This window comes from Sceloporus undulatus, chromosome 8, assembly GCF_019175285.1.
Source record: "Sceloporus undulatus isolate JIND9_A2432 ecotype Alabama chromosome 8, SceUnd_v1.1, whole genome shotgun sequence".
NCBI classification, from domain to species: Eukaryota; Metazoa; Chordata; class Lepidosauria; order Squamata; family Phrynosomatidae; genus Sceloporus; species Sceloporus undulatus.
In genome coordinates, this window is record NC_056529.1 from 39,384,767 (window position 1) to 39,404,380 (window position 19,614).

The 19,614-nt window shown below is 42.5% G+C and overlaps 2 protein-coding genes across 4 annotated transcripts; one reads left to right on the forward strand and one right to left on the reverse strand.

The window, feature by feature from the left end:
• Nucleotides 1-39: 39 nt before the first annotated feature.
• On the forward strand, nt 40-14,015 carry LOC121914275 (mesothelin-like). 3 transcript variants are annotated; one of them, XM_042437556.1, is made up of 12 exons: nt 40-627; nt 3,146-3,206; nt 4,657-4,803; nt 6,509-6,583; nt 7,409-7,440; nt 9,161-9,263; nt 9,498-9,682; nt 10,495-10,641; nt 11,540-11,673; nt 12,221-12,354; nt 12,829-12,923; nt 13,562-14,015. In XM_042437556.1, exons 2-12 carry the CDS (start codon nt 3,146-3,148, stop codon nt 13,784-13,786), a joined length of 1,338 nt encoding a protein of 445 aa, XP_042293490.1. In that variant the 5' UTR covers nt 40-627; the 3' UTR covers nt 13,787-14,015. The 3 variants fall into 3 exon arrangements, with proteins under 3 accessions (XP_042293490.1, XP_042293492.1, XP_042293491.1); XM_042437558.1 differs by having other exon boundaries at nt 4,717-4,803; nt 6,502-6,583; XM_042437557.1 differs by having other exon boundaries at nt 4,717-4,803.
• Nucleotides 14,016-16,796: 2,781 nt separating this feature from the next.
• LOC121914850 (mucin-5AC-like) lies at nt 16,797-18,198 on the reverse strand. Its single transcript, XM_042438599.1, has 2 exons — nt 17,135-18,198; nt 16,797-16,896 (listed from the first exon to the last, which is right to left on the reverse strand). Exons 1-2 carry the CDS (start codon nt 18,192-18,194, stop codon nt 16,811-16,813), a joined length of 1,146 nt encoding a protein of 381 aa, XP_042294533.1. The 5' UTR covers nt 18,195-18,198; the 3' UTR covers nt 16,797-16,810.
• Between the last annotated feature and the right edge of the window lie 1,416 nt (nt 18,199-19,614).

The window sequence follows — 19,614 nt, forward strand, 5'->3', positions numbered from 1 at the left end:
AATGACACTGCGCATGCGCAGGCTTTCCTGCCTTTTTTGCTTGGAGGACTACATACCAACACCGCGCATGCGTGGATTTTCACCTTTCTCCCCCCCCTCCTTTCGCCTCTCGAACGTCAACACAGCGCATGCGCGGACTTGCCCGGCTCTTTTTCAAGTCTGCCCTCAGCTAGACAGTAACACTGCGCATGCGCAGATATTCACTTCGCCTTTTTTAAGGCCCGCCCCTTTCGCCGCCGGCCCCCGAGTGGCACGAGGAAAAGCAACGCCGCCGCGCATGCGCAGACTTTCGTTTCTACAGGCGGCCTCTTTTGCCGTTGCTTTCACGCCTTTTTTTGTTGTTCACACCTTTGCCTTCGCTTTCGCCTCTGAGTGGAAAAGGACACTTGTTTAGTAGCGCCTCCGTTTTGAGGCCCGTTGGCTGGATTGGTCGGGTGGTTTTTTTGTCTCCTATTATTTGGTTGTCGTCAGCTTCCCGCCTCGCCTAAAAGCCGCGCATGCGCAGTGGCGCCCTAGCCCTAGAGTGGAAGTGAAAGATGGAGGAAGAGAAGAGTTTGTTTCATGAGAAGAGAGAGGATGGCAGACGGATAAGAAGCCACCTCTGCAGTGGGAAGGGCCTCCGTTGTGGTACATTGTGGAGAAGGGTGGTTGTTGCAAGTAACAAAAACACTTAACCTGGGATGACACCTCTCTAGGAATCTGAAGGTCCTCCAGCGCAACTCTATGGTCAGCATCTACCAGACATTGACCATAGAGTTGGACTGGAGGACCTAGAGATTCCTAGCAGAGTGTCCTCTCTAGGAGCCTCAATGGTTCCTTCAGAGCAACCTTTGGTTAAAGTTGACCATGGAGTTGCCCTGGAGGACTTAGGGATTCCTAGAGAGGACATATTAATACAATCCTTGAATGATCAGAGCTGCCAAAGTCAAAGCCACAAGTGTGGAAGGACGAGCGCATAGTCTCTGGGTTTTTCAGGCTCTGAAACCGTGTTCTGGAAGGGTTTATTCCTGGCATTTGATGTCTTCAGAGAATGCGGACATGGAAGAGAGTGGTGTGTGTGTGTGTGTGTACACACACACACACCCATACTGTCTGTTGAGAGGAAGCAGTTTCCATGTCGATCTGTGTATTGTTCTGTTGTCGAATGGCAAGGCCTCAGGGGTCTATTTCATTCATCATAAAACCATAGAGGTGGAAGAGACCCCAAAAAGGGCCACCCAGTCTCAGCCCATTCTGCCACACAGGAACTCACAACCAAAGCATCCCAGGGACAAATAGCCACCCAGCCTCTGTTTAAAAACATCCTCCAAAGAAGGAGACTCCACTACACTCCGAGGAAGGAGTTTGTTCCCCTGTCAAACAGCCCTTACTCTCAGGAGGTTCCTCCTAATGTTAAACTGGAATCTCTTTCCCTGGAGCTTGCATCCATTGTTCTGTGTTCTAGTCTCTGGATCAGCAGAAAAGAAGCTTGCTCCATCCTCAATATGATTCCCCTTCAAATAATGATCCAGGGGAAGCCATTGAAATCCATAAACGCCTTGAGAACCTCAACAGGAAAGAAGAAACCCTTAAAGTAAAGAAAGTTCGGCTCCCAGTCTTGGAAAACCCCAAAATCAAGACCCAGCAAATGCAAATGGAAACCACCCAGGGCCAGGGGGGGATTTCCCAGCAGACACCCTGAGACCTTGCCATTCAACAACAGAACAATACACAGATTAACATGCAAATCGCTTCCTCTCAACCAAGGGCCACACAATGTGCATATATCTAGATATATATATATGTGTGTGTGTGTGTGTATGTCTACACCCCACTCTCTTCCATGCCCTCATTCTCTGAAGATGCCAGCCACAGATACTAGCAAAACGTCAGGAATAAACCCTTCTAAAACACGGCCTCATAGCCGGAAAGATCCACAGAAAGCTATGGATAACAGTCATGAAAGCCTTTGACTTCACAGTTGTATTGACCTTCCTTATTCTACTTTCACATCTTAGTCAGGACTAATCCATAGTGTGTCACCCACAAACTCCACCCCGAAACCAGTCACTGTCCAAGGTTTGGCTGCAGCACAGAACTGCACTCAATGGCAGCATTGTCCAAGCTCTCCAGGTATTGCTGCTCCTCCTTCGTCTCTATATTTTCTTTAGGAAGCATTGGCTGAAAGGTGTGAGTGGTTCCTTTGTCCCTGCTTTAAAATAAGCGCTGGGCAAACAAACCTCTTGCTGAACTCTCTGGGTGAGTAAACCATAACAAGTGCGGCTGGAGGCCTTTGTTTGGATAAGTTCAGATAAGTTTGTTTCCATTATTTGGAGCGGAAATGAAGCAAAACACTTGCCCCCAAAAAGCTAAGATGGGGAAGTACTTCACCTGCTTGAGTTTCTGCAGTTAGTTCCTATGGAACATGACTAGGCACAATCTGTTGGACCAAGAAGCAAACAATAAAGTGGAGTTTTGTAGAGGAAGTAAACCATCAGTGGCTGTAATCTATGCCCTGTGTTCGCACTGCAGAAACGATGCAGTTTGACACCACTTTCTTGTTTTACTTTCTCAAGAGGAAGGTCCATCAAGGTGGGTTAGGACACCATCGCCAGCAGAACCTCCTTCAAAAGCTTCAGAGTGGAACGCTCCTTTGTCAAGATTTCTTGCTTTTTCATGACAATACATATCTCTAAACCTAGTTGGGGTTTAGTTGTTCAGGCAGGACTTCTTCCTTGTTGAGACAAAAGGGAGGATTATCCACTCTTGGTCCCTTTATGCTCCTGTCTAAAAGGCAGGGCAAATGTACAGGAGCGAACACATAAAAGCAAAACAGTCTAGATTAAGCCAAAACCAACTTCTCCACCCCAGTCTCTGCCCAAACAAACCAGTTAGAAGCAGTTGCCATGCTGGAGAATTTAGATTTGCCTTTCGACCCATGGACGCTAAGGTTTTCCCTTTGCCATGCACTAAACCCCAAGTGGTCCTCGTTCTACATATGGAAAACTATAGTATCTTGGGTTGTGATTATGCCTCTCTCTTCATAGAATCCTTTTAATTTACAAGTGCACCATCACATATAGGATCGTAAATCCTAAACATTTGTGACCTGCATTTTTAGATGTAAATTTACATTTAAATCTGGTCCCTTTTTTTTTTATTGCAGATGCACAGGTGTACCATGAGTTCTCTTCTACCTGTGGGGGAATGTGAAGAACTAAGCCAGGGTAAGAAGAAGGCCCTTCCTCCAGTCCTACTGCCATCATTCTGGCCTCAGAGAGAGAGAAACCGCTGGACTTGACCCCTTCCCCATTGCCATTCCCTTCTCCTTTTGTGTCATGTCCTTTTTAGATTGTAAGCCTCAGGGCAAGGAACTGTCTAAACATTTGTAAGCCGAGTATACATACTCTAAATAAAATAGATAAATGATATACCTGAGATTTTTGAAATGCATAAAAAAATACCGTATATACTCAAGTATAAGTCGAGGACAGGTTTTGGGGCCAAAATTATGGATTTTGATAGGACACCTGGATAAGTCGAGGGCAAAACTTAGGGGCATACAGCAAAGGACCTAAAGGATGAAGCAAAGCAAAACAAGTGTCAAAGAACTTACAAAATTCCAGCAGACATAACTCTTTGTGCTCAATCTTAAAACTGGATGGATGACAGTAGAGGAGGGTCAGTGCTTCCAAGACAGATTGTACTCTTGCTTTTCACCAACAAATGGTTCCTTCTTTTAAATAAGAGTTAAGATACAGTGTACTTACATTGACTCCTGGATAAGTCAACTCAGGTTTTTGGGGTCAGTTTTTGGGCCTAAATTTCTAGGCTTATACATGAGTATCTATAGTACTATCTTTTATGATGGTGTTGATACAGAATATGGCCCCACTATTCTGCCATCAAGAAAGAAACAGATTGCTCCTGTTTTTCTTCATAAAACTGAAGAACTTGGAAGAGTAAGAGACAAAAGGCAGTGTAGCCGTTTTCTCCATCTAAGGTTGCTTGGTGAAATGGCTGCTGAATGGTTTGTAGACTCATAGAGTTGGAAGAGACCCCCAAGGGCCATCCAGTCCAACCCCATGGCATGTTTTGGGGCTGAAACTCCCAGGAACCTATAGTCATCATGGGCCAGTGCTGGGAGCTGAGGTTCAACAGCATTGGGAGGGGGTGTGTCATGTGGATTTTCAGTCCAGGGATGCATTTACACTGTAGAAATAATGCAGTTTGACAACAGTTTAAGTGCTGTAGTGCCATCCTTTGGAATCTTGGGATTGGTATTTAATGAGGTCTTTAACCTTCTCTGCCAAAGAGTGAGTGCTTCACCAAATTGCAAACTTCAGGATTCTGTACGATGGAGCTATGGCAGTTAAAGTGGTGTCAAACTGCATTATTTCTGCAGTATAGATTCACCCTCAGTCTCTGCACTTCTAGAATTTTTGGGACCGATGGAAAATTTTCATGAAGGTGAGGTCAGGCTTTTTACTGGAGGGGTGACAAAGCTCTCATTCTGTCCCCAGAGCAGCTACACCCCTGAGATCTCTCTCGCCCCACCTTAGCCACAGCCAAGCATTTGGATTCAGTGTGCTTTCCTGGTGAGTTTCTGCTTTGTTGGGTGCAAGAAGAATAAAGACAACATCGCATTGTGTCACGACCGAAACCTTTCTTTGTCAGGATCCCACAAGCCGCTAGGTGTGGCTGACACACTTGACAATTTGTCCTGTTGCTTCAAAGGTGGATCACACCCTATTTTCCTTGGTGAAAAGCAGCCTCCTTGGAGCACCTTACTCCAGCCCTACACACAAGGAGGAGGAGATCGTGGTAGGTACTATCTCCGGACGAGATGGATCTTTCTTTTGCTTCTTTGCTCTGTGGTCTTTGGCAAGAGAGACTGGTTGCTTTTGTTGCATGCAATGCCCCGCTTTCTTTCCTAGCCTCATTTAAATCTGAGTCTTCTACCCACCTGCATTGTTTAGATATTTGAAACTATCTCAAGGTGGACAACAGTAAGCCCACATGTGGCCCCAAGGTTGTTTATGGGGGCCACAGCCCCTCCAGATGTGGTCAATTTACCCTTTTGCGAACACAAAATAAGGTGCATTGCCACTTCTGAAAGCCTTCAGGACCACGAATTCATTTTTGACTTAGGCTGCAGTGCTGAATATTTCAAAATACCGGGTTTTTATCAAAATCGAAGTAGGCTTTGGTTGAGTCGGGGGACATTTTGGGCAATCCCTCCCAGAAATTTCTGCAGAAAGCAACTTGTTCCCTAGATCAGCCTAGCTTTCAATAATATTATTACTCTCAGTTTTGTATATCAAATCATTGTTTCCTAAACAAGCAGATTCTGAGAGTCATGAGCCGCCTTGTCTATGTTCATGTTAGTCATTTCCCTTTCCTTTAGTATTTTGTGGGTTGTTATTCAACCCAAAAGAGAGGATGGTATATCTCTAATGGGATCCAAGGTAAAGAGCCAGGGGTTAGTTTGGATCTCCATCTCGTACTTTACAGATGGATAATATTACCAGGTTATGTGGTCTTAATGTACCCACATAACTCCAACTAGAATGAGAACATTTAGAAGGACGAAATCAGATTCACGGTGTGTTTACGTTGTTTAGTTATATCAATTTGATCCCCTTTGTAACTTTCAGGACTCTATTTCAATGAGTCCTAGGATTTATAGTTTGGTGGCGTACAGTCACCTTTCACATCCATGGATTGTTTATCTGTGGATTCAACCATCCATGCCTTCAAAATCAATAATCAATAATTGCAAAAAAAAAAAGTGCAAACCTTGATTTTGCCATTTTATATAAGGGACACCATTTTACTATGTCATTGTATTTAATGGGACTGTAACAAAATAGTGCAAGTACTATCCCAAGCTACAAATCCCAGGATTCTGTAGGATGGAGCCAGAGCAGTTAAAGTGGCATCAAACAGCTATAAACATGTGCAATGTGGACATACCCTTCGATGGTTCCATACGTTTCAAGTGTATTTGCAAATGAGATCAAGACCAAATAAGAACTGCACACATTTGAGATACTATTATTAATTATCATACATTTGACACTCATTTTGTCCATACATTTTGGTCTTTGCAACAAAGCCCTGTTTAATGGCTGGTGCTTATTTAGCCATGTAACATTTGAGCCTTAATGTTTTTAAAGCAGAAAAATAAGTCCATCAGAAAACAAAGATAACGTCGGGAACATGCTCCTGAGATCTTTTCAGAAACAAAGAGTTTATTAATTTGCATGTTAAGTGAGAGCCAAATTTTAAATGTCAGTGGAGGGACTTTGAAATGGAAAGATAGCCACCCATGAATGACTCCATTAAACAAATAGATCTGCTTGTGAATCAGGAGATGCTTAACCATCTGATAAAAATCTGGTGAAAACTCATCCATCCTAGACATCTTTATAGGGTTTAAATTGATTCAGGGAACTTGGAAAGAATTATTACTGGCAATACAGTAGGATTTAATGTCTTGTCTTGGTTTGTTTTCCGGAGTGCGTAGATTTCACCATGCGGAGGGAGCCATTGGGAATAATGCTGCAGCCATTGAAAACCATCAGCTGCGTTCTTATAGTGGGTGAGTCCAACAGCTCTTACTACCAGGAATTTCTTCCTAGTATTTAATCAGAATCTCCTTTCTTGTCATTTGAACCCATTGGTTTGGGTCCTATCCTCCAGGCATCAGAAAACTCAACGTTCGTTCATTCATTTGTTCCAGCTTTCCAATGACAGCCCAAATGCTCTGAGAGCATCCATAAAATTAGCCTACAAGTCTCCTGAAAATGCTTGTTAACAAGGATGGTATATATGAAATGCAATCAAATTTTGAAATGAATTTGGAGGCAGCTGCGCATGAAATGTGTGAGGGATGTTCAGGGAAGCAAAAATATATGTTCAGAAGACTTATGTTGATATTCTGCATTGGCTGCCTAGTTACATCTGTGTAACTCAGGTGCATCTGCACTATGGAAATAATAATAATAATAATAATAATAATAATAATAATAATAATAATAATAATAATAATAATAATAATAATAATTTATTGTAAATATTTATATCCAAGGCAGCTCAAAACAGATATAAAATAGTACAACTTAAAAACAATACACAGTCATTAAAATCTAGATACAGTACAGTGCAATTTGACACTACTACTCCATCCTTTCGAATCCTGGGATTTGTAGTTTGCTGTAACACCGTAGCTCTTTGACAGAGAAGGCTAATAGTTCACAAAACTACAAATCCCCTAATTCCATAACATTGAGCCTTGGCAGTTAAAGTGGTGTCAAACTGCATTATTTCTGCACTGCAGATGCAGCCTCTGTGTGTGAATTTACATTATGGCCAATGAAGGATTCATTCATTTCTTTAAACTGAAATCTTGTCCTTTGTCTTTCAGGCTGGGCAATGAGCACCGTTTCGAGTCATGAGGTATAAAGGGCTTTATATATCTCTGTATTCATTGAGCATAGACCCTCATTTGATACTCAGTGTACCTCTCCTCCGACCCTTTGGTGTCTTCCTGCATGGAAACTACAAATCCCAGCACTCCTTGGCTTTGCTGGCTAGACAAGATAGGGACTCCAATCCAACAGTGTCTGGAAGGGCACACCATTCAATTGGTGTAGATGCACCTCACTCTCTGCAATGCCAGAAATTGGGGGCTAAAACGTCATTTAGGGGAACAGGATTTTTATTCTTGGGATAATATCCTTGTACCTCTGCCCCATAACTATACCCCTGTACCATTCCCATATCTGCCTTAAAACAAAGGCAGCTATTCATGACTGTGACCCCTTTAAAAATAGAACAAAGCAAGAAATCCTGTCCAGGTTTTGATGTTTTGAACACGTCTGCTGTAGTTGCTACCACAAAAGAGACAAAGGCATTGCTCTTCAAAGAAGGCGAAAGTTAAGCTATGTTTAAGCCAAAGAAAAGCTGCAAAGATCAGGGCCTCTGTGTATATTTCAGGTTCAGTAAGTATCAGCTGCTACAGTTCAGCACACCTTTTAGGATCAGTAACTATTGCCCCTAAAACCTGTTGGAATGGTTCTCAAAGCCAGATAGCGATGCCAAAGACAACCTGCCTCCCTTCAATGGAAACAAGTCTAGTTGAAGCAGGAAACACAAAGTTCTCTTTCTCATTTATTTCTGACATTAGCTTAACAAATACCTAGAGAGTTTATCACATGAAGGAGACCGGGAGTTCATCCTGTGAATATCACAGGGGAAATTGCGTAATTATGCGTGATGATTTCATGCAACAACGCACAAAACCCGCCATTAAAGTGGCCACAAAGAAGCATTAATGCTCATCTTTTTACTTTCGGGATTTCAGCGACAATGCATTTCCGATGTCACTTTATTCGTGCAATTGCGTGTGATAATCATTTACTCGATGATTCGCCATTTCCGCTTTATTTGTGGGATGATTTAAATGTGCTTTAATCTCTCTTTAATATCGAAATCAGCCCCAATGTGATAATCTCCTAGGTTTGATTTATAACATATAGGCCAGATGCACCTGTAGACTTTTTTCCTCCGGTTAGAAGGCTTTGCTCTGATTCATAGTTCTGTTTTTCCAGCTAATTGTTGCTGTAAATGAAAACAGTGACATGATGAAATATGTCCCTTATGGAATGGTACTCTATATATGTTCAAGTCCCATTATATACAATGACTTGTATTATTATTATTATTATTATTATTATTATTACTATTATTATTACAGTGGGCTCTTGGTTTGCCTCCAGGATACTCTGTGGATACCAAAATCTATGGATGCTCAAGTCCCATTAAATACAGTGGCATAGTAGGATGGTGTCCTGTATATAACATTACAAAATCAAGGTTTACATTTGGGATATATAAAATTTTGAGTATTTCATGTGCTTGAATCCTTGGGTTAAAAAGAAATCCTGTGAATACGGAGGGCTGACTGTAGCAATGCAATGGCGATTTGTTCAACATTGACCATCTCCATAGCAAACCATGGACTTCGGGACAGTTAGGGGAAACCTTGAGTCCCTATGCTGGAAGAATATAATTGGGAGGATACAAGTAGATAAAATCATGAATAATAATAACAATCAAGCTATCCTTCTTTTCTCCTCTTTTCCTTTCATTGCACGAATTTCTCTGCTTTTTGCAGGATGTCCGCGTCCCGCTGCTGAATGGAAACAGAGAGCTTTCCCATCTGCCAAGAGAGCAGCTTGTGAAAAACCTCCAGCCCTTCCGTCAAAAACGTGACGCAGGTGCGAAATATGCCCTTTGAAGAGTCATGTTGTGGATGGCAGTGTAACCAAAGACTTCTCCATGTTAACAAAACATCCCTCCAATAACCAGGGGACTAGGACCTGGACCTCACAAATCTCAGTCCAGCGGTCTTTAATTCTTACACTATAACTGTGTGCTGTTGGATTTGAAACTCAAACCTTGGCTAATATATATATCATAATAATATAACCTTCGAGTCTTTCTTTCGACAGAATGCCCACCTGACCAAACCATAACCGATGAGGTGCTGCAGGACAAGTTAATGCCAATTTATTATGCACCCGAGGATTTGCAGTTGTGTCTAAAAGGCCCAAAACTGGTGGAAAGTCTCCCTACAATATCATCTTACGCTTTCACTTACGACCAGCTGAAGGCGTTAAAAGATAACCTGGACAAGGTGATGGATGTTCCTGTTTACGTAATTCACCCAAAGGGAAATGGGGTTGAAGTTTGTCCACCATTTTACCTTATCCCAATCCCAGGAAGCCGCAAGTCAAGAGGATCTGATTTCTAAACCAATTAAACTGAGCCAACTCTGTATTGCTTTGATCCAGGGATGGAAAGACTATTTGTAATATTTAGTTCCTAGGTTGAAAATCCCATTGGGGAAAATAATAGACCAGCAAGAGTTTTGTGCGGTTTTCTCCTGGAAATCAAATATAGCAAAGTTTTACGGTCAAATTTTTGGGTGCTTTTCCTGGACAGTGTGGGTTATACAGTGGCTCCCAGCCATTGACGTCTGCTGCACAATATTGGTGATAGTTGGTGAAGTTTGATCTAATTTTGCCCTTTTGCCCTTCTGACTTTTGTTCCAATAATTGTAGTGTTTTGATCATACAATTATCTCAGCATTTATATTTTTATTATATTTTATACTGGTCAATGACCAAATAAACCAAACTAACTAGCTGGAATGCAGCCAGTGTATGTCCCACTTGTTCTTTGCTTCTCATTCCAAAGTTCTCCCTGTGATCATATCCGCAGAAAATGTCAAGATATTTTGCAACTTGGCTCAATTTAACTTGAGGTTGCTAGGAACTTTCAGCACTTTCTGTATCTGAACAAGCTATTTTCTTCAGCACATTTCTCTATTCAGGTTTATGGGCCCTTTCTGACTTTTCTCCTCTGGACCAATGATGTGAGACAGGGATAGGGAGATGCTAAGTTTGCCCATACAAAACACTGGCTTCTCCTTGTTATTTCCTGCAGGAGTTTCCTGATGGATATCCGTCTTGGCTGCTCCCAAACATTGGAGTCTTTTTGACTGCAACAAATGAAACCGACATAAAGAAATGGAATTACACCTCGCCGGAGACACTTGCTGCTTTGCTGAGTGTGTCGCCTGAAGATGACATGGTAATTCAAAATAGGGACATTGATGCAGGGTGGTTTTTTCCTCCCAATCTGGAATGATATTATCATTCTCATCATTTTATAGATGGGAAGTTTAAATATTTGTAACAATGCGCATGTCTATAGAGTGGCTTCCATAGTAGGATGCTGGGGGATTTGCATCTAGTTTTAGTAAACTATAATGGGCTTCCCAGAGTGCGACTCCAGTTGGAGGATAGGGTTCGGCCACCTTGGATACTTTAACACAGAGAGAGGTGAGAATACAGTCTGGGTTCAATGCAGCCTCCAGAATTATTATTATTATTATTATTATTATTATTATTATTATTATTTGTATCCCCAGGATCCACAGAGGCCCAATTTTATTTTTTGTAATGATGCTAAAATGCCCAATTTTAACATGTTTTTCAGGGGTGACAAGAGAACCTTCTCTTGGGTGCCAATGAATCCCTTTAGCCTTCAACAGTTTCCCAACAGTTATTGAAAAATATGTTTTCCTAGGCATTTTCTAGGTCCTCCAGCAGATGTTGACCATCAAGTCACATTGGAGGACCCAGAAATGCTTCCAGAGGTGTTACAGGTTCCCCCTCTTTCATTTTACTGTATCTTTTGTTTTCATGACATCTAGGGAAAGTTTTATTGTGTCTCTTCTTCTCACACATGCAAGACTTGCAAAGTTCCCAAAGCTTGCTTAAGATTAACACATCTTCAGAGTAAAAGTAATCCATAACTAAGCTAAAACCATTGTGAAAGATCTTTTTATACCTGCCTCTGCACCGGGGAGATAGACACAATTGGCAAAATAGTAGCTTAGCTGGCATGTTGGGTTCAAGCGTTTATTCTTCTAGAAATGTAACATTTGCATGCTGAACTGTTTGCGGTTCAACATTATTTCTTTCAGGCCAAATTGCTTATCAAGCAGTACCTTGATTCTGGGGGGCAACTCAATAGCACCGCTCTGGATGTCATTGGACCGAAATACATTTGTCTCCTGGATAAGGACCAGTTCAGCATGATAGATGAAAATGCCATCAAGTGAGTGCATCCTTTTAATGCTTTTAATCCACTAGCAAGGAAAGGGGAGCATTTGCCATTTAGCAAAATCAGGACTCTGAATGGATCCTTGTCCTCAGGGACAGATATTTTAGAAGAAGAGAAGAAAGGAGGAAAAAGAAGAAGTAGTAGAAGACAACTGTAGCCTAAATCCGTTCACTAATCCTAGTTACAGTAGACCCATATAATCAAAGGTGCAGGTACCTTTATATGGTGCCTCTCCGTATTCCTCCCTGGATGGATAGAGATTCTGGTTGCATCTGCACTGCAGAAATAATGCAGTTTGACATTGCTCTAACCACCATGGCTCAATGCTATGCAATTCTGGGATTTGTAGTGTCTTGTGGCACCAGAGGGCTCTGACAGGGAAGGCATGATATCTCACAAAACAACAACTTCCTATGATTCTGTGATTCCACAGCATTGAGCCACAGCAGTTAAAACAGTGTCAAAACTGCATCCTTTCTGCAGCCTCTGATCATAATTTGTTGCTCATCCTTAACTTTTGCTTTGCTTTTTCTTCCGGTAGGATGGCCTCCAATTTCGATCCTTCTAAGTGTTCCCAAGCCATGTTAGACAACTTGTACCCCAAAGCCAAGCGGGCTTTCTCCGACCGACACAACGAATTCCCGGCTTATTATAACCTGATCAAGCCATACCTGGGTAAGCAGAAGCACTGAATATGGGAGAAACAGAGCTGGAATCCAGCCGATACATAACACTTTACTGGGAAACCATTTAAAATCTGGCTTCCTTGGATTTCCTTAGAAATGCATCAAAAAGAATTGCATCAATCGTATTATATCAATATTAAAATCACTCTACTGGCTGCCAATTAGTTTCTAGGCAAGGTACAGAGTGTTGGCCATTACCTTTAAAGCCCTGTATTGATTTTATATGCTCTTTTAACATGCTTTTTAAACTGATGTTTTTTAAAATTATTTTTCTTCAAACAATTACTTTCAAATGCATCAAATAATTTAAAATAATTTAAAATACAAAATACACACACACAAAATAAAATTACATGCAAGAGTTCCCCCAGCTGTAATTTATATTGTCTTAATACTGGGAGAAAGGAAGGATAAAATGAAAGTAAAAAAGAGGGAGAAACGTTTTCCGTTCGTCTTTTCCCAGGTGGTGCTCCAGGTGAAGATCTCAGAGCTCTGAGCAAAAATAGGGTCAACATGGACATTGGGACTTTCATGACTTTGAGGAAGGACTCTGTGATGGTAAGCGAGGGAGGCTCCCATATTGTCCATGGGGCAGGCTGGAATCCAGAGCTAGTTTTATTTAGTGTTTTGGCCTGAATACTAATGATTGCAACAAGAAGACGTGACCCGCTGAAAAAATGGGATTTTTCTACCTTGGGATGGACAAATGTCACAGGGCCAAGTCTCTGGCAAACCACACCATCATATATTGGTGGGGCAGAAGCAATGTTATTTAATTCTTTTATTATAATGGCTGGAATTCTACATGGCTTAAATCTTAAGTATGCTTGACTGAGCAACATCTTCAGGTCTGATGCTCCCAAATTTCTTTTCCCAGCTGTACTGGGAGGAGGTTCGTTCTGCCAGCAATTGGGGCACGGATGGACCATTTTCCAGGAGTGACAAGGAACTGCGACTGGAGTCTTGCTTCTGGTGTCCACAGCATCGTTCACTGGAAACCATCTGCCTCTCCCCAATTGCCTGCAGCATGGATCTCCTCCTGGTGTAACTGATGCCCAGCAAAGCAGGTTGGGGTATTACATCTTCTCTATCTTTCTCTCTTTCCAGCTCTGACCTGAACTAGTAAAGCCAATAAGTGACACAGGTAACACAATAGAGGGATGCAGATGACCCATAACTTGCTCTCTCCTTCCCAGGATCTGACGGTGGATGAGGTCAAAGGCTTGCTGGGAAGAAACCTGAGAGAACTGAAGGATCACCAGGATCAACCTGTGATAAGTGCCTGGATCCACAGACAGAAGCAGTCCGACCTGGACAGCCTGGACCTTGGGCTCAAGGGGGGGCTCCCTAATGGCTACATGGTTCTCCCACGCATTTCTTACCGTAAGAAACGGGAGGCATTCGCTTTCGGGAGGATTTGAGCGCCAGTGGAAGAATCAACAGAAGACAGGAGCCCTTTATTCTGGGAAATTGGATTGCATACTTCAGTTCCTACAAGTGCAAATTGCTTTGCAACTTCAGTGTGGTGTTATAGTTTGATCGCCAGACTAGGACTCTGGAGAACAGGGTTTGAATGTCTCCCAGCCATGGAGATCCACTTGGCAGCATGAACTTAGTACTGTATGTAGAGAATCTTGTAGCACCTTTGAGACTAACTGAAAGAAAGAAAATGGCAGCATGAACTTTTGTAGACTTCAGTCTACTTCCTCAGGTGCATTTGAGGAAGTAGTCTATGAAAGCTCATGCTGCCAACTTCTTTCTTTCAGTTAGTCTCAAAGGTGCTACATACTGATCTCTCTATGTAATGACTTCACAGACTAACATGGCTATATTTTTGATTGGGGATCGTGTGTAAGTCACACTCTCCTATCCTCAAAGGAAGGCAATGATAAACCTCAATAAAACTGGCCAAGAATACCATTGGAGTACAGTGATTTCTGTGTTAGACCAAGACTCTGGGATGCCAGTTGCACATCATCTCAGAGGCATAGCCACAGCATCTGTATCACAGCCTCTATTGCAGGATCACAACCATCAAAAACCAAAGATAAAACTTTTATTTAATTCTGACATTTGTATGAGAAATGAACAGTCCACAAAATGCATCTCTGTCCTTTGAGTACAGGAGTGATTTAGGAAGGAAGACGACTGCCAAGAAAACCCTTTGATGGGGTTTTAGCCATAACTCAGAAACAACTATGAGATGAAGGGATATATAAACCAGTTCCAGAAAATTATACCAATAGTGAGCTTTCGGTGACTTTTGTCCTAAAATCAGAAGCAAGGGAAGCTTGCGCTGGCTAGGAAAAGAATTGATTTCTGCAAAACTATTGAATGCCAGAGATGCTGTTGTTAGTCAGCTTCTAAAATGATTAGTTTTCCTAGTCTCTGCAAGTCTCCCATGCATTTGGTTGAGCCAGAAGCAGCCAATGAAGTAAATAAAGGCTTGGTCAAAGTGCAACAGCCAAAACTAAAAAAAAAAAACAACTGAATATTTCTATATATGAAGTGCAGTGTGAATTCTATGCAGTTGTTAGTTGTGACTATAATTATAGATCTGATCGACCTGTTATTCTAAGACATGGATACAACGTTTTTTGTGGGTTTTTCGGGCTATGTGGCCATGTTCTAGAAGAGTTTCTTTCTGATGTTTCACCAGCATCTGTGGCTGGCATCTTCAGAGAATGCTTGCCTGGAAATGGTGGGTGTATATATACTGTGTGAGCCTGGGAATGCAGGAGTGATTTGTATGTGTATTGTTCTGTGCTGATGGCTGGCCTCAGGCTGGGAGGCTAATGCAAAACAGGATTAATGTCTGCTAATTGGTGATCATTATCTGCTGGGAAAGCCCCTGACTGAATGGTTTCCCATTTGCATTTGCCGAGTCCTTATTTTGCTATTCCTCAGGACTGGTAGCCAAATTTTGTTCACTTTAAGGGTTTCTTCTTTCCGGTTGAAATTGTCCAGGTGTTTGTGGATTTCAATGGCTTCCCTGTGCATCCTGACATGGCAGTGGTTGGCATGGTCCAGAACTTCAGTGTTTTCAAACAGTATTTTATGCCCAGGATGGTTTGTGGCATGTTCTGCTACTGCTGATTTTTCTGGCTGGTCCAGTCTGCAGTGCCTCTCATGTTCCTATACACATGCAAATCACTCCTGCATTCCCAGTCTCACACAGTATATATACACCCAATTTTTCCAGGCAAAGCATTCTCTGAAGATGCCTGCCACAGATGCTGGCTAAACATCAGAAAGAAACTCTTCTAGAACATGGCCACATAGCCCAAAAAACCCACAAAAAACTATGGAAGCCGGCCATGAAAGCCTTCGACTTTACACATGGATGCAAAGCTGAGAGACGTCATTGTGGCCCATGATGTCTTTTCTCAGCTTTACATCCATGTCTTACAATAGCCGATCTATTTTATTTATGCGTTATGAAATAAACACACAACCCAAAGCATAATGGCCTGCAACCTGTTGGGAAGTTACATTATCATAAACATAATGTACGATTGCATAGGAATTAATAGCACCATTGTACAATGTTCATACAGTGTACAATGTACAAGCAGAGAAGTAGTTATGCCATCAAGACATCAGCACAAGCGGTGCGGCCATTGCACAACAGTCACATTGTGCTAAAGGTCCCATTGTACTATGCCTCCCATAATACAGCAGTTGCCCATGTTGCCTAATGGGACACTGCCTTGTGTCCAATGTACATTGTTGTAACTCACTAGAAGGGATGCATACCATGTCAGAGACAGCTACATCATTGTAAAAGTATGCATTGCTGCCTCTGATGCAGTATCTAAGCTATAAATGGTTCTGAATGGTGCCATCCTAGCTGGCTATTGTAGGTGCACATCTGTCCCCAGAAGCAGGTCAAGACGAGAAGTTCAGACCATAAATAATTAATAAAATGTGAGTATGTGACCATCCATCACAGAGCAATAATGTTCCACAAGCCTAAAACCCATAGCAGCCTGGAGAATATCTTGTCAGAACTTATCTAAGCCTGCTCAGTATTTTCCTTTCTCTTTTGCTAGGGAAAATAATAATAATAAAGCCTCAACTTCATAAGTTACTGAAATGGGACCTGAAAGAAATCCAGGGACACACCTGTTTTGGGTGGCTCAGTGCATCATCTCTGGGTTTGCATTTGTGGGAGGAAATCTCCACTTGAGACCTTGCCCACAGATGTCAACATTATTAAGGGAAAGGAAACCCAAGCAGCATCAGGCCAAGGCTCTAAGGGTGTCTGCATATAGAACATTGGTTATGCATATAAAGTTAGAAGCAACCCATAGTCCAGAAGGACATTGATCCATGAAGGCAGCACGGTATTGATCCACATAGTAATACATCATGGCTTTCTTTGTGGAGCATTGAAGCAATCCATGATGGCCATCACCAGTAACTCTTGGGCAGGGAGCAAGCCTTCAGAGAAGCCTCCTCTGAACTGAGATTCCAATAGCAAGGGACAACGTCAGAAGAACCCAGCTGAGAGATGCACTGGACGCCAATGCTAGAGAGAGAAGAAAAAGACAAACTGATGGCCTACGGGACTTCCCTTTAAGACCCTTGGATTTAAGTCCCCTAAAGTACCCTATTTGTACAAGTTCAAATTCCCGGGACATTGGGCATACTGGCTATGTTCCTATGGGGCAGTACAAGCAGTTGGGAACTTTCCGGCCCACTCCATGGACCAGTCAATGGTTCTCTTGGTTGGGATGCTGGAGATGTGCCTGGGTACATATACTTACCATGTATAGGTTTCACAGTGATATAACCATTGGGTACTGGGCGCAGTGGTGGCCTTGTTTTCAGAGGCACTTTGGTGCTGGCTCTCCTTGTGGTCGTAGCAGCCTTAGTTGTGGCTTGAGAAACAGTTGTGGTGTTGTCTTTCGTCTTTGAGGTGGTACCAAGGGATGCTAGGGTGACGGTGTCTGGCATGGGCCCAGGGGGTGCTGGAGGCCTTTTAGAAGAGGTCACAGTCGTGTTTGGCATGACAGTGGTGGGGGGAATGGTTGCGTTGGTGACAGTAGTCACATTGGCATCTACAACTGTTGGAGGAAGACTCGTTCGGTTGGTTGCAACCGTGGTGTTGGAGGATGCTGTGGTTTCAACAGAAGCGCTCCCATTAATGTCTGTTCCAGGAGGCAGGACAGGGATGCCACCGAGGGTATCATTTGAACTGATGGTGATGGGGGCCTCCGTGGTGAAATCAACCGTGGAAGGTGCAAGGGCTGTGATACTGGCTGTGGTGGTGTTGAAATCTATTCCGCTTTCCTCAGATGCGGTTGTTTCGGCATCTGTGGCAGTGACCGGGATTGGTGCTCCTCCAAAGGTATCGTTCGAAGTCCCTGTGACAGTGAAAGAAGTTGCTGTGATTTCAGTGGGAAATGCAACAGTGGAGTCCATAGTAATGTCAGCAATAGTTGTGCCATTGGAATCCGCTACAGGTTGGCTAGTAGTAGTTGTGTTGGTAACATCTCCTGAAGTGGGAAGGGCTGGTGTCACACTGTGGGTATCATTTGATGTGGCTGTGATGACAGAGGAAACAGTTGCGTTTTCGGTGGGGAAATCAACTTTGGGAATTGCGTCAATGGCAGGAACCGTCTTAGTTGTAGGGACAACAGAGGAAGACATTTCCTCTGCCGCAGTGGTGATTTCGGAGAAGGGAGTTGCATCCGTTGGGATCCCTGGGGTCAGCTGTGTTGCATTGAGGATGGCTAACGTTGTGATGGGGATCCCAGTAGTTGGAGCATCGCTGGGCGAGGTGGCAATGGAGGCATTCATCGCTGTGGGGGACAGAGATGTCATCCCTCCTCTCAGACCAATCCCAAGAGTGTCCAGATCAGATTGAAACTGCCTCTTGATCCACATGGCTACCGCAGGATCGTTCTCAGCTCCTTTCAAGTCAGGCAGATTTACACCAAGCAAACCTTTCACATCCTGGATGCTCAGTTTCTGCAATACATTTGGAACACCTTTGCTCATTCAGACCCTGAATTTTAAACATGATTCCCCCCCCCCAAAAAAAAACTCCAGCAACAACCCTTTGCTACATCCTAGCCTTGCCTCACTTTAAAACATAGGTCCGATCTATTCTACAGACTTGGGTCGATTTTATATAGGCTGAGTCTCCTGTTTCCGAAATGCTTGGGCCACGAAATGTTTTGGATTTCAGAGTTTTTTGGATTTAGGAATATTTTCAGATATCTCAGAGAAATGGGACCCAAGTCTAAATATGACATTTGTTTATGTTTCATATGCTCCTTACACACATAGCCTGAAGGTAATTTAATACACAATGTTTTTAATAATGTTGTGCATGAGACAAAGTTTGTGTACATTGAACCCTCATAAAGCAAAGGTGTCACTGCCTCAGCCATCCATGTGGATAATGCTAGACTATTTTGGAATTTCAGATAAGGGAGACTCAACCTGTAACACTGATCTTTATTATGCTTTACGTCTTTCCAAAACACTCTGCAAAACATTCTGTATTAGACTTCCATAGCTTCTTCCATTATTGTAGTTGAATAATAACACTGAGAATTGTTAGCAATCCCTAACTCCATTTAATAGAATTATTTTTCTTAGTGTTCCCTGAAAAGTGGAAATGACTGTAAAAGCAGTTGAGGTCTACAGTGTTGAGACATTGCAAGTGACGGCTTCCATGTTAGAAGGATATTGAATTGCCTCAGGGCCTTAATATGAATTTTAATGGAGTTGTCCAAAGTCCTGGAGCTATTTGTGGGATAATGCTCAGAACCTTGGATATTTCCTTTAACGTTGACACTACAACCTGAATTCACTTCCGCAGGTGACATACATGAAGGTGACATCTTTACAGATTTTGATGGACACCTTCTAAGCCATGAACAGACAAAACAGAGCATCAGGACATAACATAACCTTTCCGAGGATGCTTTCATAAACCATCGGAACTAACCTGAAGCTCTTCTGGATTTAAATGAACAAATGTATTGATATCCATATCCACCTGAGACCTAGCCAATTCTTTCAGGTCCTCAGCATTTGCACCACCTTTAAAAAGAAAAGAAGGAGACAGGAAAACAGCTATGAGAGGGAGATAAACATCATCTAAACAGTTGAATGTTTCTTCAGTGAGGTGTCTCAAGCTGCATCTGCACTGCATTTAATGCAGTTTGACACTGATTTATCTGCCATGGCTCCAGTCTACTGGGATGTGTAGTTTGGTGAGATATTTCGACTT